This window comes from Pocillopora damicornis, chromosome 3, assembly GCF_964200805.1.
Source record: "Pocillopora damicornis chromosome 3, jaPocDami1.2, whole genome shotgun sequence".
Classification (NCBI taxonomy): Eukaryota; Metazoa; Cnidaria; class Anthozoa; order Scleractinia; family Pocilloporidae; genus Pocillopora; species Pocillopora damicornis.
Window position 1 is genome coordinate 2882237 of NC_142672.1, and position 27016 is coordinate 2909252.

The 27016-nt window shown below is 37.8% G+C and overlaps 2 protein-coding genes and 1 pseudogene across 5 annotated transcripts; all 3 read right to left on the bottom strand.

The window, feature by feature from the left end:
• Nucleotides 1–5235: 5235 nt before the first annotated feature.
• Nucleotides 5236–9522, bottom strand: LOC149047829 (uncharacterized). Of its 3 annotated transcripts, XM_089200955.1 has the most exons (6): nucleotides 9348–9522; nucleotides 8406–8455; nucleotides 7919–7966; nucleotides 6564–6742; nucleotides 5910–6305; nucleotides 5236–5638 (listed from the first exon to the last, which is right to left on the bottom strand). In XM_089200955.1, the coding sequence occupies exons 4-6, from the start codon at nucleotides 6681–6683 to the stop codon at nucleotides 5279–5281; spliced, it is 876 nt and encodes a 291-aa protein (XP_089057081.1). In that variant the 5' UTR covers nucleotides 6684–6742; nucleotides 7919–7966; nucleotides 8406–8455; nucleotides 9348–9522; the 3' UTR covers nucleotides 5236–5278. The 3 variants fall into 3 exon arrangements, with proteins under 3 accessions (XP_089057081.1, XP_089057080.1, XP_089057079.1); XM_089200954.1 differs by lacking the exon at nucleotides 9348–9522 and having other exon boundaries at nucleotides 8406–8580; XM_089200953.1 differs by lacking the exons at nucleotides 7919–7966; nucleotides 8406–8455; nucleotides 9348–9522 and having other exon boundaries at nucleotides 6564–6829.
• Nucleotides 9523–12490: 2968 nt separating this feature from the next.
• On the bottom strand, nucleotides 12491–15351 carry LOC149047830 (uncharacterized; annotated as a pseudogene). Its single transcript, XR_016185391.1, has 4 exons — nucleotides 15342–15351; nucleotides 13992–14104; nucleotides 13331–13743; nucleotides 12491–13049 (listed from the first exon to the last, which is right to left on the bottom strand). The product of XR_016185391.1 is annotated as an uncharacterized LOC149047830 (transcript).
• Nucleotides 15352–21734: 6383 nt separating this feature from the next.
• On the bottom strand, nucleotides 21735–23849 carry LOC149047831 (uncharacterized). The gene is made up of 4 exons (XM_089200956.1): nucleotides 23703–23849; nucleotides 23207–23342; nucleotides 22566–22961; nucleotides 21735–22294 (listed from the first exon to the last, which is right to left on the bottom strand). The coding sequence occupies exons 2-4, from the start codon at nucleotides 23306–23308 to the stop codon at nucleotides 21935–21937; spliced, it is 858 nt and encodes a 285-aa protein (XP_089057082.1). The 5' UTR covers nucleotides 23309–23342; nucleotides 23703–23849; the 3' UTR covers nucleotides 21735–21934.
• Nucleotides 23850–27016: the final 3167 nt, after the last annotated feature.

Below are 27016 nucleotides of genomic sequence, written 5' to 3' on the forward strand. Positions count from 1 at the left end.
CGCTTTCTGCGAATTTCTCTGTAGCGTCTTCATGGAGCGAAAAATACTCTGAAAAAGGTTCGAAGAACTCTTTTTAAGGCCATGCACAAACTCAATCGTATCTGGCATTCATTTATTGAAGATCACGTCTGAACTCTGGATAACAGGACTATATTTCTGCACTATCTTACGGTCATGGACTTTGTGACAGAATGTAAGAAGTAAGACAAAATGTTTTGTCATTCAGACGACCGAATACTTCGCAATAAACAATTTGTGGCACGGATATAATTTTTCTTGATAAGCACAGGAGTGAAAATCAAAGTAAAGTCATTTGGAACATTCCTTTATTCACGCTTTGTAAACGAAATTTTATCGATATAACACGATCCGTCTCTGAAATTATCCTACCTGAAATTGCAAAATTATTCGTAGAAATATCATCTCTGGTACTAGAAAAACGCGTGATGAAGTATTAATAAACACGACTTAAAAATGATAAAAAAGAAAGATCTTGTCACCAGCAAAATCACAAAATTCAACGAATTCTCAGAATCTTCCTCATGGAATATGATTGTAAGGAAGATGTCATTCACATTCTCTTGTTTGGCGGTATTGTTTTATAAATAACTCAACTAATCTTCTTTTGCTGACTTTTGAAAATGGTTTACCTTGGATCATCTTAGCATATGTGTTGCCTTAGGGCAAGTTATAGAGAGTTGAACAGGAAAAAATGAGAAGCGTCGGTTGTTTGTTGAATTTCTTATTATTAAAAGTTTTTTTTGTCTCGTTTGTAATACAACAGTTTCTTGTTTATTTCCGCTGGCTGTTTTCATAGTTAAAAACACCTTCTGTTGTTACTCGTACCTTCCTTTATGTCTTAATTCTTAATTCTCAGTCCAAAACTTAGAAATATTCGGCAGTGTAATTAGATTATAATCGAAGTCTGTCTCTTTATTGGGTTAAAACTTTAGTTTGTTTTCTGTTTCCCGCAGTAAAAACTAGGAAATGAAAGGAACAGAATAAAAAGCTCTCACATGCAGGGCTGACTATATGTTAGCCTTCAAAAACCGAAAACAAAAATCTCTCTCAATCTGTTTATCCTGAATTCATTTAAAAAGCGGATTTATTCCTGTTATATGTCAAAAGGTCGCTATCACGTGTAAATAAAATCGAGCAGATTTGAACATCACGTTCGTCTTATCAACGCATAGTGCTCTTTTTTCTAACATCAGTACTCCAAAGCTCGCATAAAACAAACATTCAATTGTATACATTAACTGCGAACTAAAGTTTCAGTTTATCAGGATTAAGAGATAATTAAATGAGTATTTTACTATGTAAATTGCCATGTTGGCTTAGTTGAGAATTTTTTTTTCATCTGACCGGAGTCGTGACGCTCCAACGAAAATAGCTGACTTTAGTCGCTGATTGATTAAAAGAAACCTTCAAAAAAGCAAAGGCAGAAAAGTCTCCATCTATCAAATTTATTATAGGAATAACATTGTGTATCTTAGGGCTGAAGTATTACTCGAAGCTCAAGGTTCAGAGGACGCTATTATCTAATACTCCAAGTGGTTGTGCTAACGGTTACAATGCCAAGCAAACGAGATCGACCAAAATAGACTAAATATGATCCATGTCCCCTCTTTTAATGTCCTCATGAGTATCAAATGAAGCCCAAATTACCTGGCTGAGAATCAAGATCAGCTGAGCTATTTTACAACTGAGACACGATCATGACAATAACATAGTTGCGACTGGGAAAATGTCACCTCTACTTGGGAGATGTAGTCCACTGATTCTGTACTGTTAACAAAACACAGCCTTTTTATTAATTCAGTCCTTCAGCTTTGCACGTCACATTCTGTTTCAACAGATCACGTAGAGAGGAGAGGAAGGAAAAATATCTGATTCTGTTGAATCAAGAGAAATAATATCCTATTATCTTCTTCTGGTTAAATGCAAATGTTTTAACTCCATTTGAAAAGCGAAATTATTTATGTTAACAAACGATATTTACCGTGCTCGTGATGATTGATGGAATCGAACATCGTTTTCACTGTGTGAACGCGAAGTATTTCTCGTTCTATAATGGCCTAGACATGCACAATATCATAGAACGTCAACAAAGTAACTTTGAAGTAAGATGTCGGTCTTTCAGGGTCAAGGAAGTACAGAAAGAAATAAAATCGTTTTTGCAAAATATGCAAACTAACAATTGGTTCATATGTCAGAGTGCGTTCATTGAGATATGAAGCACGCGGGAAGTTTGGAGAGCACGAAAGATGCGTAAGAGTTGCTCGAGGCTACGCCTCGAGCAACTCTGGCTTCTTGAGAGGCCTCAATTTGTATAATCCCCAGAGCTTATGATTTTACTGTATGAATTTTTATAGGTGAAACATCCAAAACTGAAAATACACGACTGCCGATTTTATAATGATACATCCAAAATTGAAAATACACGAGTGCCGGTGATGGTGCGTTTTTTCCACCCTTATCCAGTCCACTTCATAACCGGACATCAATATATCCTTTGTTAGCTGTGTTCATTTTCAAAATCACTCTGCTCTTTTAAATTTATTAGCCTGTCAGAAAATGCTTCTTTGCGACGGCAAAATATCTATTAAAACGTTTGAATTAATTGAAGGAAGAAAAATAATGTTTGACAACAAGATTGTGCATTGTTCGTTTTCTAACATGAAAAATTAAGTTAAATGATAAGATCGGACTATAAAAGTATTCGTAACGTGTTTAAAAGTCTAATTTTCCAATGAGAAAGGCCAGAAATTCGTTATTCAGTAGAATGATAAAAGACTTGTTCCCTGCCAAGAATTAAAAGATGAAATAATTCCTGTTCATAAACTATCAAAACATCACCAATTTGAATGTTTTGTCGACGTTCGCTGTCTGATGGAATGAAATACACCGATAAAACTCGGGGTGTTCTTTCTTCTTGATATTATACAAGGCAAAAATTTGATTATCAGTTTTGTGTTCTTCTCTTGGTTTTACGACATGCTTTAGAGGAACTTATAGGGCAATCTTGAGAAATACATGCACCCAGTTTGCGCGCTGGATGAAGGAACTGAAGTCAACAGAAAAGAATTCAGTTATTTTGAGCATGCAGAGCTATGAAGTCGTTCTTGTTGCGCTTTTGGTTTCCCGTGAAACTAAAATACTTATTTGAATCTGAAGATCATAAAGAAGAGAAGCCTCGAAAGTAAAATTTAATCTTACAGGCACAGATCAGCCAGTTTATTCTAGAAAAACGTAAGCGAAACACTTGAAGGGATTTATAAACTAAATCATCAGGGGTGCGAAAAAAGGTTAAAAGTTTGAACTAACGAAAACTTGAACCATCCAAACAAAATAAAGGAAAATTCTCTCACCTGCGAGAAATTCACGACTTAATTCCTATAAAACTAGCAAATTAACAATGTTTTGTTGATGCGTTGACCTGCGTCGGTTATTGTTAAAGTATGCCCGCCAAACCACCTTCAAGAATATTTCACTCCCATGCGAGAGCGAAATCATGTCGGTTATTTCGCCACCACTTCTGGAAGTAGCTCTGTAAAAATAATTACAAATTACTCACCAAATTAATTGAGAGCCAGTTCGTCTATTATGTTGTAGTTATAGGCTATATACCGGTTGATCAAAACTGACGTATCTGACACGAAGTTTCCTTTGGTCCCTTCAGGAATTCATGTTAGCAGCTTCATTCCTTTCGAATGCAAATGTTCTGTGATCGGTAACTATCAACATTTTTTCGGTGAGGATACAAAAGATCAAACACGAACGAATAGCGTTCGGAAACAAATTGCACCATATTCGCAATCCGTAACTGCGTTGTAAGACAAAGGTTCTTACAATAAAGGATTTTATGTTGTCCCTCAGATCTGCGTTATTCCACCCCAAGCGCGAATGTGACTTAAGTGTGTTTTAAAACTCATCACTATTCAATGTAGTCGTCGTCATACCAAAAACGGATGGAAATAAAACAACGACCGCATAAGTATCATCTGCGCTTAACAAGGTGAATTGAAAACAAAAAAAAAACAAAACAAAAAAAAAGAAACAGCGCCCATCAGAAATGGTAAAAGTTCTGCATGTACGTTCAAATATTTGTTAGAGTGATGTGAGTGATTTCACTGCAACTAACATGAAGCTTCGGGTAAAAAGTACAGTAACTTGGTGTTAACTCACGACTTTGAGGTGGCAATGAAAAGTTTTAATGGTGGGAGAGTAAGTTTCATGATTAGAAATTCTCCAGTTTTGAAGGGTATATGGTTATTGTGTGATTGGTAAATTTTGCTAAATGGACTTAGTATGATCGGCTGCTTTACTGTCCAATTACAAGTGTCCAATTCCGGCCAATTGTCTAATTACAACTCTACAGAATAATTAAAGAAAAATAAAGTAACTTATGCACCAATCACATCTGAGGAAATTGTAACCGTTATGATTCAGCCTGATAAGTTTCGTTACTATGATGACGTCTCCACCAGGTGTCTGTTACTGGAGCCATTTACACTCTTAAGGATTATACTTTTGGTCAAACAAGACGACTATTGTCGGATGATTAGCTTATGGCTTTCAAACGAATTAATCTATTACAATTATCCTAATTTTTTTCATTCTTTAAAGATGATAGAAGGAGAGTAAGAGAAATCCGAGCGCGCTTCTCTTGCAGACATAGGTTATTTGCAATAAGGTTATATCAGCTTGAATGTTTTTGTTTGTTTGTTTGTTTTTTGGCTTTTAAATAATAATTCGACATCCACTATTATTACTAGTACAGGACGAGTAAAGACTACAGTTCCATTTTGGAGTAGCAATAGGTCAACGTGCTCAACCATGAGTACTTTGGATTCGAAGCCTAACATTTTCGGTGTTTAAAGGACTTAAATCTCTTCCACGCATGAATCTCAATTTTTCGAAAAGAATCCCGTCAGGAAAGCAGTTTGTAGCAGGACTCGCTCGTGGGTGCCCTTTTTTTACACTGACATAAACGATCAAATGTCAAGACATCATAAACGTCGTCTTTTAAATGACCTTAGCCACAATAATGAAACACACACCAAACACTCCTGGATTTTTTGTGAAAACCTTTTTATTTGCGAGTTGTCATGGCAGCATTCCCACTCGACATAGCTCAGAGGCGCAACTTTAAAATGCCCGATTTCACAGCTTTTCTGTAATTTATCCCGACTATTAAATGTACGGTTCCAGATTGTGCTATTGTTCTTATTCTGCTGTTAGATATTGAGCAATAAAACCATGGTAGTATACGACATTATGCCTGTGGGGGTGGTACTTCTTCCACGTAGATCCGGGACACTGAGTTCCAGCCTGTTGATGCGTCAGCAGATCCGAAACTTTTACAGTTACCGACCCAGAATCCAACGCGCACAACACCTTTATGGACTTTCTCGCACACACCCTCGATATGACGAGGGCGGTGTAAATTCTTTTTGGCGCCATTTCCATGTACCATGTAGACTATGCCATCAATTGCAGCAGGAGCTGAGCACTCTGCGCCGTTAATGGTAAAATACCATCGTCTGCAGCAATGATGGCAGTTATAGATGCGGAGGTTGCCACTCCAAAACACGCGCAGAGCTGTTTTGGCCGACTTTTTGATGAAAAGGCATTCCTGGAGAAATAAATGATGGTTAACTGTGAACAATACGAATTCAAAATGTCCTGAGCGATATAAGTCCTAAATCAAGTCCAGTTTACGGATCCTTTAACTACTTAAGGTTTATCTTCACAGTTTCGACCTTCTGCCACAGAAAAAATTATTTTGGCTTGCTGCATAACTCGAGCTCCTTTTAGTCAAAATTTGATAAGAATCGTCAATTCAAGCAATGATGTCAAATACAATTTTGCAAAATTGCGATTAATTGAAATAAAAACTGAAATACCTTTATCAAGCCAGTGTCCTTTCCATCGTCCAAATTTTTGAAAACACACTGTTTCCAATTACTCCCGAGAGCTCCTGGAGGACCCCGGAGGCCTGGGGCTCCCTGGCTTCCTTTATCCCCTGCATCACCTTTGGTTCCACGGGGACCCTGCTGGCCTGTGGACCCTTGAGGTCCCAATTTTCCTGGGGGTCCCTGTTTACCTGTGAGGCCTTGGTTTCCCGCCTTTCCTGCGTCGCCCTTGTCCCCTTGTGGTCCCGTAGAACCACGAGGACCGGGTGGCCCTGCGATGCCCGTGGGTCCCGCGGGTCCTGGGCTCCCGGGAATACCTGGTATCCCTGGTGCACCAAAAAGAGCACCATAAGCATAGGGTCCATATGGTGGATGTGGGTGAGTGCCCTGTGTAAAAAAGAGAAAAACATAACACGTACTTTGTTTATATGCTGTCAGAAATAAGACTATTTTTCTTGTGAACAATCGTTGTAACACATTCATCTTTCTAAGAATCGAAGTGTTCGGTCATGAAATCATCGTTTTGCTTAATTTTTTAGGGAATATCTCCTTTTCCATTCTCTTTTGGAATAACAGTGATGGAGAAAATCAGACGAAATGATGATAACTACAATGTTGTGATGTTTTTGGAAAAGATAAACTTACCATGTTACAATTCGGCTTGCCACCGCTGCTGTTGTTTTTCGTTGCATAGCAAAGAGCAATTAGCGGAAAAGTCAGCCAAAATATCTTGGTTTTGGGCGGCATGTTCACACGATCGTGCATGTTGTTTATTCTTCAGCTGTAAAGAGCTTGGTGAAGAGACCTCTTATCTTATTCTGTGGCTATTAACAGAGGTAAAATAGTACAAAAGTTAAGGGACATCCTTTTAATATTGATGTTGCTGACGAAGTTTCGTGAAAACACGTTCTGGACACGATAAACTGACGCACGTGGAAAATAAGACGTGAACTGTGATAGGTTCATTACTATCAATTTGACCAATTACATTGTTTCTTCTATGTTGTGCTTGGGTGCGCAAACATCAAAAAAACCGCCATTAAGAAGTAATGAATAAATACATGACAAGCAGCACTTCCACGTTGAAAATATGAAAGAAAATACATAATGTTAGACGCTAGAGTGTTCGTCTTGGAAAAGAGAATGAAGTTAATATTTTAGGTTACGATTGATTTGATCTTTTCATCTTTCTTTGATGTTTTGAGGCTTCACCTTCAGTTTTGATTAATGTTCTTTGAGTGATCGTATATTTGTGCTGTAGAACAAGAACTCAGTCGGACTTATACGATTAGAAGGGCATAATTGTGAAATCCAAATTTGAATAACTCCATCTAACATGATTTCTATTCATTGAGTGTTCTTGTTTTGAAATAAACGACATATTTTCCTCTTTTTTTCTTAAAGATCTCTCGATACTTCCTGTTCTCTTTTCCAAAATAAGTTCAGATAAGGAAATTATATTGTAAATGATTTGTTCGAAGAGGCGAGCACAAACAGTTCTGCTGAAGAGATCGGCTATTTAGACGATATCAACATCAAGTAAGTGACATTCAAAGCTCAAGGTTTCGCGAGCAATGCGACTAAATTCTTGCTTTTGATTTCCAACATAATTGAGAGTCCTCTTTATTAACCTTGGAAACCGATTCCTTTCAGCCGATTCCTTTTAGCCAAAAGCGCTGTTTTCATAACCTCTTGTAAAATTGATTTAATGACTGAAATAGAATTGTTTTTTGTTGTTGTTGTTTTTACTATATAATTGTGCGGCTAAATCACAGGTTATAGAGGATTTTGTGTTTGTGCGAAGAGTTCACTTTGAGAAAAAAAGGTTGGTTGATAAAATTCCTCTAGAGGAAAAGCTTGATTGGATTAAGATCAACGTTTAGTTAATTTCATCTACTTGAAATTTGATGGAGTATAACACTGCATTCTCTTTGCGCTGTTTAGTGAGAGAGTTACATGGAAAATTGAACAAACTCGTTATTGCTCGTGAATTTATTTACCTTGAAGTATTTCAGCCGTTGGGTTGCCTGACAGGAAACTGGAGGAAGCTAAACGAAATGAGAAAGTGAGAATCAAGTTTAACTTTGTTGAAGACAGGAAAAGATGGATTAAAAAAAAATTATTATTTACCGGATCCTTCTAGACCCCCGATTTGTACTCAGAGCTCGTTTACGTCCCACATTACATGCCGATTTCTTTCCTTGTTTGTTTAGAGCCGATTCCTGTCAAAACAAGTAAGATCGAAAAACAAAACACAAACGATGCGGGAGAGTTTTTTTTCTCTTAAGAACAGCTCTTCGTGAAATTGTAGAAATGATTATTTTTCAATTTCAAACCCTTTTCCTAATGGTTTATTTTTTTTCTTTTCTGCTTGGGCAATCATAATTCTCGACTTTCAGCTCTATCAAGTAAACCCCAGTCAGACTATTTTAAATTGTAATACATGTCCTCTCATAAACAATTTCTATGATCTTTCGTAAATCCTACCTATTAAAGTCGATCGTGTAGTTTTCCTTGATAGAGCTCTTCAAAAGTTCCTGAAAATGCGACAAACAACTTGATATGAGGAGGTGAAAGATGTTTTTTTAAAACAACGAGCATTTTTCTTTTGTCATTCGAAGATTTCCAAATTTTATTTCACTTTAGATAAACCTCAATATACAATATGCGGGATTTAGAGACATGATTTTTATTTTGAAGAACATAAGTATCCCTCGTGATGGGATAAGCTGGGAAGTTAACGAGACCGCGACCACAAAAAAAAACAATTCTAATTCGTGTTAGGCGCAAAATTAAAGAGCGTAAGTATTCTTTCAGTCGTGTCTAGTATGTACCACTACCGTATAAATAAGTTATACAGCATTTAGCTTCTCTCGTTCAAGAAATATTTTCGTTAAAAATGAAGCTAAAAGGAATTGTCGGAAACAGAATAATGGCATGGATGTCGGGTGGCGATTGTGAAATGTTTGTCCGGAAATTTTATTATTCTTATGTCTGGAAGATTCGTATCTAGCCAACCAGCGTTCTTTTTAACTAAGGTGTCCCGCAAAGATAAGGAACAATTGTCTGTGATTTATTTAGCTTTCAGTCGAAGTAATCTTTTATATCAGTCGAGTCGAGGAGTTGTGACAGTTGTGAAACCTAGCGAGAATAGAAGAGGAGAAGAATAAAAATCTAGTGAAGACGAGACAGTGTGGGCTATCCTTACTAATTCCCCACAGAATTTTCTCGACACAAAATGATTACTTTCCTTGGGGTGCTCCAGCGCCTGGGTAGCTTGAGAGCAAATTGGAGGAAGAAGGAGAACGAACATCAAATTTCACATTGATGAAAATGGAAGAGGGATTGAGTAAAAAAGAATTGCATTTAGCTCCTAATCGTCCTTGGTTTCTATCATTTCAGTTTGTGGTGGCTCGTTTGTTTGCTCACCGTGCGTCGCTCTCATTCTTCATCTTGTCACGATAAGATTACTTCGTCACTTCGTCACGATAAGATTACTGAGTTCCCTTACATTCCCAAAGCCCAACAGTTTTAATGAATCTCGTTTGAGTCAACGATGAGCTGTGTGTTTTTTCAACTGACCCTTTGTCCAAAGAAATTTATCACATTTATCGATTTTTAGCAGTATAAATCAGTTTTCTTTTGTCTTTCGCTTCCTTGTCACCAATAATTTCTGAGTGTCAGTAAAATGTCTCTAAAAAGTGATTTAGAAATTAAAGTCATTAATTTAGTTCGTGCCATTAAAATTTGACAAGTACACTCTACATCGTTCCTCTGATAGTACGACCTGAAAAACGAAGTTGGATGATTAGATCAGACATGTTTTAAGTCTAGTTTTTTTCAAAGGGAAAAGCAAAAAAATTCTGTGGCTGGCAGACTGATAAAAGACTTGGTTCAGGCTAATTAATTTCAAAAGCGAAATAATTCCTGTTAACAAACTGTCAAACTGAAGCTAATTTGAATGTGTTGTCGTTTACTATACAAATAAAATACACTACTGTAGTAAACACTTAGAGTATTCTTTCTTCTTAATTCTTCTTGATTACACATGGCACGTAGTCTGACAAACAAATTTGATCAATCACTTTAGTTCAACGAATATATTTGAAAAGAATGTTTCAAGTAATCCAGAGAAATAAATACAATACTTGGACTTTGACGAGGCCTTGTTTTTTAGCCGGATCAGGAAAAGAGCAAGAGAGAGAAATTTATTCATATTGCATAGCTATGCGGTCAACTTTGATAAATATTTCGATCATTTTCGTAGTTTTGTTGTCTGATGATACTAAAGTATACACGCTTGAAGACAGAACTGCATAAATTAAAGTAAAGAGGCCTTAAACGAAAAAACGCGAATACTACGTAGGAAAGAATTGATAAAGTCGTCCTCGATGCGACAAGAAGAGTACTAAGTCTGAAGCGATTTTTGCGGAGTTCATCAAAACGTATTTGAAAATATTTTGGTCTATGGCTGCGCAGATCTCATCTTTGAGCAATTGGCCTTGCGTCAGTGAGGAACATGTAGAGATTGACTGTCAAAAAATCAGTCTAAACTCTTACAAAACGTGCGAGATTTCATCGGAAAATCAACATCAGATAAAAGTTTGTTTTACATGTGCGACAAGCTTGTGCATAAACAAACCGTGCGAACATTATGGAGGAAATTCTCTTACCTGAAAGTAACGTATGGCTGAATTCCATACTTTTAACGTTTCTCATCGTTGAGGTGCACCCGCCATACCCCAGTCAGGAATGTTTCCCACTCTTACCAGAGCGAAAAACCGTCGGCTATTTTTTCATAACTGTTCTGGGAATAGCAGAGCAGTGTTGAAGTTCACTTATCGAGTAAATTGAGAGCTGAATGATTGAGAATATCAAAACCGGTGAAAATCTTTCAATACAATGAACACTACCCAACACTACTACTTGTGAGACGATTTGTTTTTCAAAATATTTTCATTAGCCCAGGTTCTTGTTCCTACCAGTTCGTTTATAACATTGTTGTTAATCGCTTTATGTTGATCAAAACTGACATGTCTGCCACAAAAGTTTACTTTGGGCCTTTCTGCAATTCATGTTTGTAGCTTCTCTCCTTTTGAATGCAAATGTTCTCTGACTCGGATCTGAAGCAATCAACTCTTTTTGCAATAAAGATAAATAAGATTAAAGGTGAAGAAATTTATATTTAAATCTATCGTACAGTGAGGCAGCTCTTTTTGAAAAATCGATTTCCATCCGTCTGTTTTAAGTCTTTAACTCTGTTTCGAGAATGATGCGAATAATCTTATCGCAAATCAACGTACACATGAATGATGTATCCGGATGTATCGTTAATGGTTACATTGGTTGTTGATAAAACTGTTACAACGAAAGTGACCGAGATATCCTGAGGTTTTAAATGGAAAAATAAATCTTCTCTGGCCACCCTCTCCTTACTTAGTCTACCTTCCAAGACAGCCATGGATTGTGCTAGCAGCCTTTGCCATGTCATAAAGATTGCACTAAACAGTCTTACAACCAGTGGGCTGCCATGTGACGCAAAAAATGTTTGAATACCTTGGTCTATGTAAATATAAAATGGAGTTTCTGGCACATTTTGGAGACAACCTTGATTTTAAAGGCAACTCATGAAGTCAACTTTGATTTTAAGGTTGATTTCAGAGTTGACTTCAAGTCAACCTTGATTTCAAAATACAGTTCTTGACATTTTGAAATTAAGGTTGATTTCAAAGACAACTCTGGAATCAACCTTGATTTTAAAAGACCACGTAAACTTTTAACAGGTGAATGATTCCACACCCTCTTCACAATGTCTCACTCGTGAGTTCTGAAGAGGAAGTATCCGATTACAGCCAACTGTCCGATTACAACTCTACAGAATAGTTAGAGAAAAATAAAGCAACTAATGCACTAATCACATCTGAGAAAATTCTAGTGGTGATGATTTAGCCTGATAAGTTTCGTTACTATGATGACGTCTCCACCGGATGACTGTTACTGGAGCGATTTACATTCTCTAGGAAAGAGGAGAGGGTTATACTTTTGGTTAAACAAGACGACTATTATCGGATGATGAGCTTATGGCTTTGAAACGAATTAAATCTATTTAAATTAACCTGATTTTTTTTCTTTAAAGGTGATAAAAGGAGAGTAAGAGATTCCGAGCGCGCTTCTCTCGCAGATATAGGTTACTTGCTAATTTGGTTATCAGCTTGAATGTTTTTTTTTTTGGCTTTTAAATAATAATTCGACATCCACTATTATTACTAGTATAGGACGAGTAAAGACTACGATTCCATGTCGGAGTACCAACAGTTCAACGCACTCAACCATGAGTACTTTGGATTCAGAGCCTAACATTTTCGGTATATACAGGACTTAAATCTCTTCTACGCACGAATCTCAATTTTTCGGAATGAATCCCGTCAGGAAAGGGGTTTGTAGCAGGACTCGCTCTTAGTGTTTTTTATTTCTTGACATAAGCGGTCATATGCCAAGACATCATAAACGTCGTCTTTTAAATGACCTTATCCCTAATGACGAGACGCACACCAAACACTCCTGGATTTGGTGAAAACCTTCTTTTTATTTTCGATTTGCTGTGGCAGCATCCCCACTCTACATAGTTCAAAGGTGCATCCTTAAAATGTCCGATTTCACAACTTTGCTGTAATTTATCCCGACTGTTAAATCTAAGGTTCCTGATTGTGCTATTGTTCTTATTCTGCTGTTAGATATTGAGAAATGAAACCATGGTAGTATACGACATTATGCCTGTGGGGGTGGTACTTCTTCCACGTAGATCCGGGACACTGAGTTCCAGCCTGTGTGTGCGTTAGCAGATCCGTAACTATTACAGTTACCGACCCAGAATCCAACGCGCACAACACCTTTGTGGACTATCTCGCACACTCCCTCGATATGACGTGGGCGGTGTAAATCCTTCTTCTTGGCGCCATTTCCATTTATCATGTACACTTCGCCATCAATCGCAGCAGGAGCTGAGCACTCCGCACCATTGAAGGTGAAATACCATCGTCTGCAGCAAGCATGGCAGTCGTAGAGGCGGAGGTTGCCACTCCAAAACACGCGCAGAGCTGTTTTGGCCGACTTTTTGATGAAAAGGCATTCCTGGAGAAATTAATAATGATTAATTGTGAAACACATGATTTCAAAATATCCCTGAGCGATATAGGTCCTTAATCAATTTCTTAAAGTCTAGTCTACGGATCCGTTGGTTTCTTAATGTTTATCTTCACAGTTTCGACCTTCTGCCATAGAAAAAATTATTTTGGCTTACTGCACGACTTGATTTTCTTCTTGTTAAATCTTGATAGAAGTCGTCTATTCAAGCAATAATGTCAAATTCAGTTTTGTAAAATTGCAATTAATTAAAAGAAAAACTGAAATACCTTTATCAAGCCAGTGTCCTTTCCTTCGCTCAAAGTTTTGAAAACACACTGTTTCCAATTTCTCCCCAGAGCTCCTGGAGGTCCCTGAGGTCCCTGAGGTCCCTTAGGGCCTGGGGCTTCCTGGCTTCCTTTATTTCCTGCGTCACCTTTGGCTCCTCGTGGACCCTGTCAGCCCGTGGACCCTTGAGGTCCCATTTTTCCTGGATGTCCCTGTTGACCTGAGAGGCCTTGGTTTCCCGGCTTTCCTACGTCGCCTCTGTCCCCTTGTGGTCCCGTAGAACCCCGTGGACCGGGTGGTCCCGCGATGCCCATGGATCCCGCGGGTCCTGGGCTCCCGGGAATACCTGGTATACCTGGGGCGCCAAAGGAGCATCATAACCACAAGGTCCATATGGTGGAAATGGGTGAGTGCCCTATGTCAAAAAAACAAAAACAAAAAAAAAAACATGCACCGGCAGATATATGGCTACTTTTCTTGTTAAAATTAATTGTCACAAATTCATCTTTCTGAGAATCGAAGTATCGAGCAATCTTCCTTCTGTTTGTAGTTTACAGTGAATTTCTCCTCTACCATTCTCTCCTGGAATGACACTGACTGACACAATCAGACGAAATGATGACAACGTCAATGTTGGGATATATTTGGAAAGAATAAACTTACCATGTAACAATTAGATTTTCCGCCGCTGCTGCTGTTTTTTGCAGCATAGCAAAGAGCAATCAGCGGTAAAGTCAGCCAAAACACCTTAATGTTGGGCGTCATGTTCACACCAGCTAGTATGAAGTTTATTCTTCAACTGTTAATAAAGAGAAAATAAGACAAAGTACATTAACTGCAGAAGGGTTACAAGAGTTGGTTTTTTCGATTTGTTTCTGCTGTCATCAGTAACACAAAACATGACACCCAATGGTTCTTTTGATTTGGTATTACAAGAAGGATCTTAGGAGTTGTAGCAGTTCACATCGATTCTCTGACCTCAAAACCAATTTGATCTTGAAAATAGCAATGGACTGACTGATAAGAGAAAAAACGCGAAAAGAAAATTTGCTTGTCAATTCACGCCACAGTTAACAAGAAAAGCTGTTCAGGGAAACCTTTGAGGAGAGGGAGCTCTTATCAACAGTATCACCTGAAATTGTACGCTAATTTACCTCTACAACTGCAAGATAACTTTCTTCGTTCCTCAAAATGTAAGACCAGCGGAGAGAGCTGGTACCCTTTTAGAGTGGCAGCAGAGGGAAATACTACACCAATTCTAAGCCGAGCGTTTTATCAGTCCATCGAGTTGGCGGTCGTAAGACATGTTTACAACATGACTAACTGTCCTATGCGTAGGATAAGACATGAAACCCGATTGGCTCGATCGACATCAATTCCACCGACCAGGTTACCGCTTAAATTTTGAGTTTAAATGCGTTATCGTGTAAAATGTGCCTCGAAGAAAATATACTATGCGCTTGAATTTGAGCTGATTTTTGGAGGAAAATCAAATTTAATATTGTATTGTTGTTTAAATAAATGATACGATTTACTATTGTTGACTCTAAAACGGTGGGTTGAAGGTTTTTTTTTTTATCTTCATGGATTTCTCAGCTTTCGGCCCTCCGTAAGAAAAACTCGATCAGATTAGTTCGAATTAGAAATTTGATCCAATGGTCTGATTTTGAAGCCAGTAACTTTCCTCATTTTTTGTCAGATAACTCTTGAAAATAATATGTCGCGTGCAATTTGAATTTATTTCAAAATGCGCTGTTGTGAAATTAAAGGTGAAGTCATTTGGAACATGCTTCTTTCGATCGATTGTTAAAGAAATTAAATAGATATGACAAGATTCCTTTCAGAAATTATGCAATCAAGCACGTGTGCAGAGATCATTTCTAGTAAAAGGAAAACTTAAAGGTTAATAATTAACATGACTGGAAGTAACATTTCACATTCTCTTGTTTGGCAGAATTGTTTTTTGGAATACTCAGCTAATCTACTTTTCCTGACTTTTGAAAAATGAGTTACATTGTATCATCTTATCGTGTGCGTTACCCGAGAACAAATCGTAGAAAGCTCAAGAGGAAAAATATGAGACGCGAAAATAACATTGCTAACAACTGGAAAAGTGGAGAAAAGAGTCACGAACTGGATCCTCCATCAATCATAATTTGCCAGTGATAATTCGTTTTCTTCTTACACTGTTACTTGTTTCCCTCCAGTTGTTGAAGGCATTCTCGTCAAAACAAGATCTCGAAACAACTCATTAACTATGCAGAATTAGCGGAAGTTTCTCATCACAAAACAAAAAATACGAAACAGAGTTAACTGACAGGGTTTCCTATTTATTTCTTGGTTATCAGTTAGTTATTGGAATTGCTAAACTCTATCGAAACTAAGATTATCGAAGCGGATCAAAAAAATACTTGAATGCAATAACCTATGTTACTCTATTATTCTGTCCTTTGTGGAATTTCTGACCACTTAATTTTATATCTGTTTTTCTCTGGCTGTTTTCATTTTTGAGACAAATTCTGTTCTTAGTTTTGCGTGCCTTTATGTCTTGATTCTAGAGACTTATAAATATTCGCCAGTGTAATTAAATTACAGTTTACGTCTCTTAACCAGGGTAGAAGAAAGAATATTGTTTTCGTTTGTTTTCCGCTGTAACGTACCAGAAATGGTAGAATGGAAGGTAACATGAGCAGTGGAGAATATACGTTAGCTTTTATTCAGCGAATATAGAAATGTTTTCTTGTCATGGTGTACCTGTTTATTCTGACTTTCTTTGCCCAACAGCGAAGTTATTCCTGTTACCTGACAAAAGGTCGTTACCACGTCACACGTAGTTTTACCACACTGCTCTAGAACTCGTACAACATAAACCTTCAACAGTTTTCAATGGCTATGAAATAAAGTTTCAGTCTGTCAGGATCATGGGAACTTTGTGACTGAACATAAGAAATACGACAAAATGTTTTGTTATTTAGATGACCGAACACTTCGCACTAAATAATTTGTGGCGCGGATATAATTCTTCTTGATAAGCACAGGAGTGAAGTTCAAGGTGAAGTCGTTTGGAACATTCCTTTATTCACGCTTTGTAAACGAAATTTGATCGATGTAACACGACCGTTACTGAAATTATCTGAAATAGTAAAATTATTCGTAGAAATATCATCTCTGGTACTAGAAAAACGTGGGTTGGAAAATTAATAAACATGACTTAAAAAGTAGAAAAAAAGGAAGATCTTGTCACCAGCAAAATAACAAAATTCAATGAAATCTTCGGAACTGCCACATGGAATATGATTGTAAGGAAGATGTCATTGACATTCTTTTGTTTGGAGGTATTTTTTTTATGAATTACTCAGCTAATCTTCTTTTGCTGACTTTTGAAAATGATTAACCTTGGATCATCCTAGCGTATATGTTGTCTGAGAGCAAGTTGTAGGAAGCTGCACAGGAAAAAATATGACGTGTCTGTTGTTTGTTGAATTTCTTATTATTAAAAGTTTATTTTTACGTCAAGTTAGTAATACATCAGTTTCTTATTTATTTCCGCTGGCTGTTTTCATTGTTAAATTACTTTCTGTTCTCACTTGTACCTGCCGCCCATAATTTTTCGCTAGCGTACACATTTAAAGTTTAAAATATTAGATGGTGTGAATTAGTAGTAATAATAATAATAATAATAATAGGACTGACTAGAGTTTCATTTGGTCTTTAATCAAACGAGTCATTACGAAATCTGACGACCGCAAAGTGGGAGTCCGATTTGTTAATCACGAGCATGATTACAGACCGAACTGGACAATATGAAGTACTGTTAACAATAATCACAACCATTTCAATTTCCGAGAAGATCAAATGAATTAATTTGAGAAAGGGCTTTCAGAATTCATTATCTAAGGTAAAAACCTCCTCCATTTTGGAAATTCGCCAGTTTTGAAGGGTAAGTGGTTATTGCTATGGTTATTGTTATTAATTCTGTGATTGGTGAATTTTGCTGAGTGGACTTGGTATGATTGGCTGCTTTAACTGTCCGGTTATAGGTGTCCGATCACGGCTTTGATTGGATTATGTCCACGAGGACACACGGAATGTTGAGCGCTCTTAACTTTGGCTTAATTCTTGCCCTCTGCGTTATTATCCGGGTATTACCTGACCTAAATTTTGAATATAAGGATACTATTTGTCCGTATTCGCATGTGGAACGCAGATTCAAGGCTTCAGACGCGTTCTTCCTAGAAAAGCATGTGGTCAACGCTCCTTTCATACGTCGTTCTCGATTGAGCCGATATTTCGCTGGCAGAGTTCAGTTCAGCACGAACGGCGCGAGTACCTTCCAAATACAACGGGACCTCCTCGTCTGCGGCGATATATCGTCTAACCCTGGCCCTGCGAAAGGCAAAGATAAGCCCAAGTTTCCATGCGGCGAGTGTAGTAAGCCAGTGAGAAAGAACCAAGACGCCATTTTGTGCTCGTCTTGTGATACTTGGTCCACGCAAAATGTCTCAAATAAACCGTTACCAGGTTCAAATACTACCTACAACATCCCGACTTGGAATGGACATGTGCTTTCTGCTCTCTGCCTGAACTATCGGACTCCTTCTTTGACGAAACTGGCTCATTTACTTTGAATGAGAGCAACTGTGAAAACGAGAAGTGCGAAGTCGAATCGGTCGATACCGACGAAGTCCTAGCCAAGATAGAAGACATTAGAATTAAGCACAGAAAAGAATGTGTTATTGCCTGCCTCAATATTAATAGCCTGCAAAGCAAGTTCGATGAGGTTCGACTATGGCTAGCTACTAATACATTCGACATTTTGACAATACAAGAGACTAAAATCGACTCAACTTTTCTTAGCTCACAATTTCATGTCGAAGGTTTTAACTTTTATCGTCGCGACAGAGTCAAAGGCGGCGGTGGCATTGTAATATACATCAGAGACAATATAGCCGCTTCACGGAAGAAATTGAGAGGAAAATGTGTCGAATCAATGTTGTTTGACATGAAAATCGGACAACGACAGTTTGCATATATTACTGCCTATAAGCCTCCATCTGTTGACAACAACGCATTCAAACGCGAACTCTGCGATCTTCTGGATGAAGCAAACAGCCTTTCTGACAATGTGATTTTTACCGGAGGCTTAAATTCGGACATCCTCCACCCACTTGATAATCACAAAGAGGGTCAGTGTTTACTGGATATGTGTGACATTTATGACCTTGACAGCCTTATTAATGTTCCTACAAGGATCAATAAAAACAGGAAATCCTGTCTCGACGTTATTCTCACTAACGTCCCCGCGTTTGCCAAAGACTCGGGTGTCATTCATACGGGTCTAAGCGACCATGATCTCGTATATACGGTTCTGAAAACCCGACACATGCGATCAAAAGCAGAAACCATAACTAAACGATCCTTTAAAACTTTTGATAAGGATTCATTTCAAGCTGATTTATCAACAGTGCCTTTCTCTGTCTCATACGTGTTTGATGATCCTGACGATGTATATTGGTGTTGGCATCAACTCTACGATCAAGTTCTGGATGCTCATGTGCCCAAGATAACAGTTAAGAAACGCCCGTCACCGGCTGGAGTATTTATAGCAGACAAAATTCGGAAGACAATGCGGGACCGAGATAAACAGAAAAAGCGATATTAAAGATCCAGGAATCTTCTCGAGTGGGAAAAATACCGTGTCTTAAGAAACAAAGTTGTCAGCATGAGAAGAAAAGCTGTACAGAACCACTTCAAAACACTTTGTAAGGAGAAATACACAGATCAAAGAAAATTGTGGAACACAATTAGACCGTATATTAATTCACGTAAGAAAAAGAACAATAGCCGTATTGTTCTTAAGGAGAACGATCAGATAATGCGAGAGCCACGTGAAGTTGCAGAAACTTAGAACGATTTCTTTTCAAACATTGTTGGCATTGATAAAACAACTGAACGCATGAAGGATTTCACACATTTTCCACGCGACTCCGCCTGCGGCCAGATCACCCTAAATTATACTAGCCCCATAGAAGTGAAGGAAATCATGTGTAACATGAAAACAAACAAAGCCATTGGCCACGATCTTATTCCTGCGAGGGCAGTGAAAGATTCTGCTGAAGTGTTGTGTGACCCGTACTGCACTCTCTTTAATTATATTCTGGACGTTGGAAAAATCCCTAAACAGTGGAAAAAGAAGGAAATAACTCTAGTGTATAAGAAAGACTGCAGCCTGTCCAAGGATAATTACAGACCTCTCACCATTCTTCCATCTTTGTCAAAAGTCTTTGAAACGCTCGTTCATTAAAGAGTCAGTCCCCGGTTCAGAAATATTCTGCACAAGTTCGTGTTCGCTTATAGATAGCATCACGGTGGTGAAACGGCCCTGCTCAGTCTTACGGAGGAATGGCGAAAGGAGCTGGACGATCGGAAAATAATTGGCCTTGTGTCTACGGACTTGTGAAGAAGAAGTTCAAAGAATACGGTGCTGACGAGAGAACTGCTAATATCATTGAGGATTATTTCTCTGATCGCCAATACGAGAGAAAGTTGCTGGAGAATAATCGAGCTGAAATTATATTTCCAGAGGGATTGCCCAAGGATCAATCCTCGGGCCTTTGATATTCAATATTTCCATCAACGATCTCCTGTTCATCGTGAAAAGATGCAAACTCTCTAGCTATGCAGACGACACGCAAATTTTCTTTGCTCATAATGACTATAGAGAAGTTGTGTGTGCTATAAACTGTATGGTATGATGCGAACGGTCTGAAAAGGAACAATTCTAAGTATCAAGCTACTGTGATGGGAAAATCTGACGCCACACCTGATTTCAAGTGTGAAAATTCCAGTATCCCAGTGACTAAAGAATTTGACATGCTTGGCATAACGATAGATAACAAACTGAAGTTTGACAATCATGTTGCTAAAATATGTAGGAAAGTTTCACATCAAATAGCTGTTCTTAAAAGAATGAAGAAAATGCTTCCCTTCGAAACAAGGCGCGACCTACATTTAGCATCTATCCTTCCCCACTTCAATTATTGCAGTGAAACCTGGAATTTTTGCATTAAAAGTGCTGCAGACAAATTGGAAAGGTTAAATGAGCGCGCAATCAGGTTTGTTTTCAGGGATAAGTACACAAGCTACTCGGAACTTCTAAGCGCATTAGGCCTCTCATCTTTAAAACAAAAAAGATTAATTTAAATCACACTGTCTATTTTTAATGCCGTGCATAATTCTTTAGGGCCCAAAAGTATATAAGACCTGATAATTCATAGGAAGAACGTTAGCTACAATTTAAGAGGTGACTATATCCTCTCGCTACCCAAGCCATAGTCTACTACAAATGGCTTGAACTCAGTCCGTTATATTGGTCCGAAACTCTGGAATTCTATTCCGAACATGTTTAGAAATATAACGAATTTTAAGTCTTTTAAGAGATCCATTAGCCAAGTTGACCTGGTGCAATTTTTATAATTTCGACGCTTTTTTATTGAATTTAGTATTTATTTAGATATAAGATATACTTATTAAGATTTTATTGTTATAATTTTAAATTATAGAATATTCCATATCTAGTTTTAAACTCTTAACTTTATTGTATTTGTGGAATACCTGTAAATTAGCTGGCGTGCTTTCATAGACCCCAATTTCGGTTCCGTCTGTAAAAGCACACCATTATTGTAGCTAAGTGTATTTTCACAATAAACTCTTATTGTATTGTATTGCATTGTATTGTATCGGCCAATTGTCCGATTACACCTGTACATAATAATTAGAGAAAAATAAAGCAACTAACGGACCAATCACATCTGAGGAAATTAAATTTCTACGATAACGTCTCTACCAGGTGTCTCTTACTGGAGCCATTCAAATTCTTAAGGAAAGAGGAAAGGGTTATTCTTTTGGTCAAACAAGACGACTATTGTCGGATGATGAGCTTATAGCTTTCAAACGAATGAATCTATTACAATTATCCTGATTTTTTTTTATTCTTTAAAGGTGATAAAAGGAGAGTAAGAGAAATCCGAGCGCGTTGCTCTTGCAGACATAGGTTACTTGCCAATAAGGTTATCAGCTTGAATGTTTTTGTTTGTTTTTTTATCTATTTTTTTTTGGCCTTTAAATAATAATTCGACATCCACTATTATTACATATATAGGACGGTTCCATGTCGGATTAGCAACAGAAGCCTAACATTTTCGGTATATACAGGACTTAAATTCTACGCATGAATCTCAATTTTTCAGAAAGAATCCCGTCAGGAAAGAAATTTGTAGCAGGACTCGTTCATGAGTGCTCTTATTTTCTACACTGAGATAAACAGTCAAATGTCAAAACATCATAAACGAGGTCTTTGAAATGAGCTCAACCCTAATAACCAAACACACACCAAACACTCCTGGATTTTTAGTGAAAACCTTCTTTTTATTTGCGAGTTGTCATGGCAGCATCCCCACTCTACATAGTTCAGAAGCTAAAAATGCCCGATTTCACAACTTTACTGTATTTTATCCCGACTGTTAAATCTAAGGTTCCTGATTGTGCTATTGTTCTTATTCTGCTGTTCGATATTGAGTAATGAAACCATGGTAGGTTATAAGACATTATGCCTGTGGGGGTGGTACTTCTTCCACGTAGATCCGAGACACTGAGTTCCAGCCTGTGTATGCGTCAGCAGATCCGTAACCTTTACAGTTACCGACCCAGAATCCCACTCGCACAACACCTTTGCGGACTTTCTCGCACACACCTTCGATATGACGGGGGCGGTATAAATCCTTTTTGCCGCCATTTCCATGTACCATGTAGACTATGCCATCAATTGCAGCAGGAGCTGAGCACTCTGCGCCGTTTAAGGTGAAATACCATCGTCTGCAGCAAGCATGGCAGCCGTAGAGGCGGAGGTTGCCACTCCAAAAAACGCGCAGAGCTGTTTTGGCCGAATTTTTGATGAAAAGGCATTCCTGGAGAAATAAATGATGGTTAACTGTGAACAATATGAATTCAAAATGTCCCTTAGCGATATAAGTCCTAAATCAAGTCCAGTTTACGGATCCTTTAACTATTTAGGGTTATCTTCACAGTTTCGTTCTTCTGCCACAGAAAAAATTATTTTAGCTTGCTGCTTAACTCGATATTCTTTTAGTCAAAATTTGATAAGAATCGTCAATTCAAGCAATGATGTCAAATACAATTTTGTAAAATTGCAATTAATTGAAATAAAAACTGAAATACCTTTATCAAGCCAGTGTCCTTTCCATCGTTTAAATTTTTGAATACACATTGTTTCCAATTACTTCCCAGAGCTCCTGGAGGTCCCCGGAGGCCTGGGGCTCCCTGGCTTCCTTTATCCCCTGCATCACCTTTGGTTCCTCGTAGACCCTTATGGCCTGTGGACCCTTGAGGTCCCATTTTTCCTGGAGGTCCCTCTGGACCTGTAAGGCCTTGGTTTCCTGGCTTTCCGGCGTCGCCCTTGTCCCCTTGTGGTCCCGTAGAACCACGAGGACCGGGTGGTCCTGCGATGCCTGTGGGTCCCGCGGGTCCTGGGCTCCCGGGAATACCTGGTATCCCTGGCGCGCCAAAAGGAGTACCATAAGCACAGGGTCCATGCGGTGGATATGGGTAAGCGCCCTGTGTTTAGAAAAAAACACACATAACTTTTGTTCATGGAAGAATTATAACTACTTTTTGTTTTAAGATCAGTTGTGACAAATTCATCTTTCTAAGAATCAAAGTGTCGGGCAATCTTTCTTCTGTTTCCAGTTTTCAGTGAATTTCTCCTTAACCATTCTCTTTTGGAATGACACTGACTGACACAATCAAACGAGATGATGGCAATAAAAATGTTGGGATATATTTGGAAAGATTTAACTTACCATGTAACTATTAGATTTCTCGCCGCTGCTGCTGTTTTTTGCTGCGTAGCAAAGAGCAGTCAGTGGTAAAATCAGCCAAAGCACCTTAATGTCGGGTGACATGTTCACACAAGCTTGTATGACGTTTATCCTTCAACTGTAAATAGAGTGAAAATAAGACAAAGCACATTAATTGCAGGAGGGTTGCAAGAGTCGTTTTTTTCGATTTGTTTCTGCTGTCTTCAGTGACACAAAACATGACACCCAATGGTTCTCTTGATTTGGTATTAAGAAGGATTTTTAGAGTCGTAGCAGTTCACAGCAATTCTCTGACCCCGAAACCCGGCCCTGCAATTTGATCTTGAAAATAGTAATGGACTGACTAATAAGAAAAAACGCGAAAAGAAAATTTGCTAGTCAATTCACGCCACAGTTAACAAGAAAAGCTGTTCAGGGAAGCCTTTGAGGAGAGGGAGCTCTTATCAAAAATATCACCTGAAATTGTGCGCTAATTTACCTCTACAACTGCAAGATAACTTTCTTCGTTCCTCAAAATGTAAGACTAGTGGGGAGAGCTGGTACCCTTTTAGAGTGGCTAGTAGCAGAGGGAAATACTACACCAATTCTAAGCCGAGCGTTTTATCAGTCCATCGAGTTGGCGGTCGTAAAAACATGTTTACAACATGAGCAACTGTCGTATGCGTAGGATACGACATCAAATCCGATTGGCTGGATCGACATCAACTCCACCAACCAGGTAACCCCTTAAATTCTGAATTTGAATGTATTATCGTGTAAAATGTGCCTCGAAAAAATATGCTATGCGCTTCAATTTGAGTTAATTTTCGGAGAAAAATCAAATTTAATATTGTATTGTTGGTTAAATAAATGATACGATTTACTACTGTTGACTCTACAACGATGGGTTAAAGGTTTTTTTTTTTATCTTCATGGATTTCTCAACTGTTGGCCCTCCGTAAGAAAAACTCGATCAGAATAGCTCGAATTAGAAATTTGATCCAATGGTCTGATTTTGAAGCCAGTAAATTTCAACCTTTTTTGTCGGATAGCTCTTGAGGTCGTTTACTGGCTACACGGTTTTTTCGAAAATTGTTTACAAAAAATAATTTGTCGCGTGCAATTTGAATTTATGCTAAAATGCGCTGGTGTGAAATTTAAAGTGAAGTCATTTGGAACATGCTTCTTTCGACCGATTGTGAAAGAAATTAAATAGATATGACAAGATTCCTTTGAGAAATTATGCAATCAAGCACGTGTGCAGAGATCATTTCTAGTAAAAGGAAAACTTAAAGATTAATAATTAACATGACTGGAAGTAACATTTCACATTCTCTTGGTTGGCAGTATTGTTTTATGGAATACTCAGCTAATCTACTTTTCCTGACTTTTGAAAAATGAGTTACATTGGATCATCTTGTCGTGTGCGTTGCCTGAGAACAAATCGTAGAAAGCTCAAGAGGAAAAAAAAAAGGAGAAACGAAAATAACATTTTTAGAAACGGGAAAAGTGGAGAAAAGAGTCACTAACTGGATCCTCCATCAATCATAATTTGTCATTGATAATTCGTTTTCTTCTTACACTGTTACTTGTTTTCCTTTAAGTGTTTGAAGGCATTCTCGTCAAAACAAGATCACGAAACAACTTATTAACTATTAAGAATTAGCGGAAGTTTCTCATCACAAAACAAAAAATACGAAACAGAGTTAACTGACAGGGTTTCCTATTTATTTCTTGGTTATCAGTTAATTTATAGCGAAGCTAAGATTATCGAAGCGGATCAAAAAATACTTGAATGCAATAACTTATGTTACTCTATTATTCTGTCCTTTGTGGAATTTCTGACCACTTAATTTTGTATCTGTTTTTCTCTGGCTGTTTTCATTTTTGAGACAAATTCTGTTCTTAGTTTTGCCTGCCTTTATGTCTTGATTGTAGAGACTTATAAATATTCGCCACTGTAATTAAATTACAGTTTACGTCTCTTTACCGGGGTAGAAGAAAGAATATTGTTTTCGTTTGTTTTCCGCTGTAAAGTACAGGAAATGATAGAATAGAAGGTAACAAGAACAGTGGAGAATATACGTTAGTTTTCATGCAGCGAATATAGAAATGTTTTTTTGTCATGGTGTACTTGTTTATTCTGACTTTCTTTGCCCAACAGCGAAGTTATTCCTGTTACCTGACAAAAGGTCGTTACCACGTGTCACATAGTTTACCACACAGCTCTAAAACTCGTACAACATAAACCTTCAACAGTTTTCAATGGCCATGAAATAAGGTTTTAGTCTGTCAGGATCATGAGGACTTTGTGACTGAACATAAGAAGTAAGACGAAATGTTTTGTTATCTAGATGACCGAACACTTCGCGATAAGTAATTTGTGGCGCGGATATAATTCTTGATAAGCACAGGAGTGAAATTAAATGTAAAGTCGTTTGGAACATTGGATGTAACATGATCCGTCTCTGAAATTATCTAAAATAGTGAAATTATTCGTATAAATATCATCTCTGGTACTAGCGTACGTAAAAACGTGGGTTGGAAAATTAATAAACATGACTTAGAAAGAAGAAAAAAGAAAGATCTTGTCACAAGCAAAATCACAAAATTCAATGAATTCTTAGGAACTGCCACATGGAATATGATTGTAAGGAAGATGTCATTCACGTTCTCTTGTTTGGCGGTATTATTTTATGAATCACTCAGCTAATCTTCTTTTGCTGACTTTTGAAAATGATATACCTTGGATCATCTTCGCGTATGTGTTGCCTGACGCCAAGTTACAGGAAGCTGAACAGGGAATAATGAGAAGTGTCTTTCGTTTGGTGAACTTCTTATCATTAAAACTTATTTTTATGTTCAGTTGGCAACAAAACAGTTTCTTGTTTATTTCCGCTGGCTGTTTTCATAGTTAAAACACTTTCTATTCTCACTTGTACCTTCCTTTATGTCTTAATTTTTTTTCCCGCCGGAAAAACTAGGAAATGAAAGGAACAGAATAAAAGATCTCACATGCAGGGCTGATTATACATTAGCCTTCAAAAAGCGAAAACAAAAATCTCTCTCAATCTGGTGTGCTTGTTTATCCTGACTTCATTTGAAAAGTGAATTTATTCCTGTTATATGTCAAAAGGTCGCTATTACGTGTGAATAAAATCGAGCAGATTTGAACATCACGTTCGTTTTATCAACGCAAAGTGTTCTTTTTTCTAACATCAGTACTCCAAAGATCACATAAAAGACACATTCAACTGTGTACATTACCTATGAACTAAAGTTTCAGTTTATTAGGATTAAGAGATAATTAAAAGAGTATTTTACTATGCAAATTGCCATGCTGGCTTAGTTGACAATTTTTTTTCATTTGACCGGAGTCGTGACGCTCCAACCAAAATAGCTGACCTTAGTCGCTGATTGATTAAAAGAAATTTTCAAAAAGTTAAGGAAGAAAAGTCTCCATCTATCAAGTTTATTAAGAATCTTGTATCTTAGGGCTGAAGTATTACTCGAAAGCAGAGGGTTCAGAGGACAGCCTTATCTAATGCTCCAAGTGGTTGTGCAAACGGTTACAACGCCAAGCAAACGAGATCGACCAAAATAGACTAAATATGATCAGCTGAGCTATTTTACAACCGAGGCACAATCATGACAATAACATAATTGCGACTGGGAAAATGTCACCTCTACCTGTGGGATGTGGTCCACTGATTCCGTGCTGTTGACCAAACACAGCCCTTTTATTAATTTGGTCATAAGCTTGGCACGTCACGTTCTGTTTCAACAGATCAGGTAGAGAGGAGAGGAAGGAAA

Coding starts and splice junctions, on each gene's coding strand:
- LOC149047829 (XM_089200955.1), bottom strand. CDS start 6,683: ATGCACGATCGTGTGAACATGCCGCCCAAAACCAAGATATTTTGGCTG. Junction 6,306..6,563: donor GCAAGCCGAATTGTAACATG/GTAAGTTTATCT, acceptor TTTTTTACACAG/GGCACTCACCCACATCCACC. Junction 5,639..5,909: donor AGGACACTGGCTTGATAAAG/GTATTTCAGTTT, acceptor TTATTTCTCCAG/GAATGCCTTTTCATCAAAAA.
- LOC149047831 (XM_089200956.1), bottom strand. CDS start 23,308: ATGTCACCCGACATTAAGGTGCTTTGGCTGATTTTACCACTGACTGCT. Junction 22,962..23,206: donor AGAAATCTAATAGTTACATG/GTAAGTTAAATC, acceptor TTCTAAACACAG/GGCGCTTACCCATATCCACC. Junction 22,295..22,565: donor AGGACACTGGCTTGATAAAG/GTATTTCAGTTT, acceptor TTATTTCTCCAG/GAATGCCTTTTCATCAAAAA.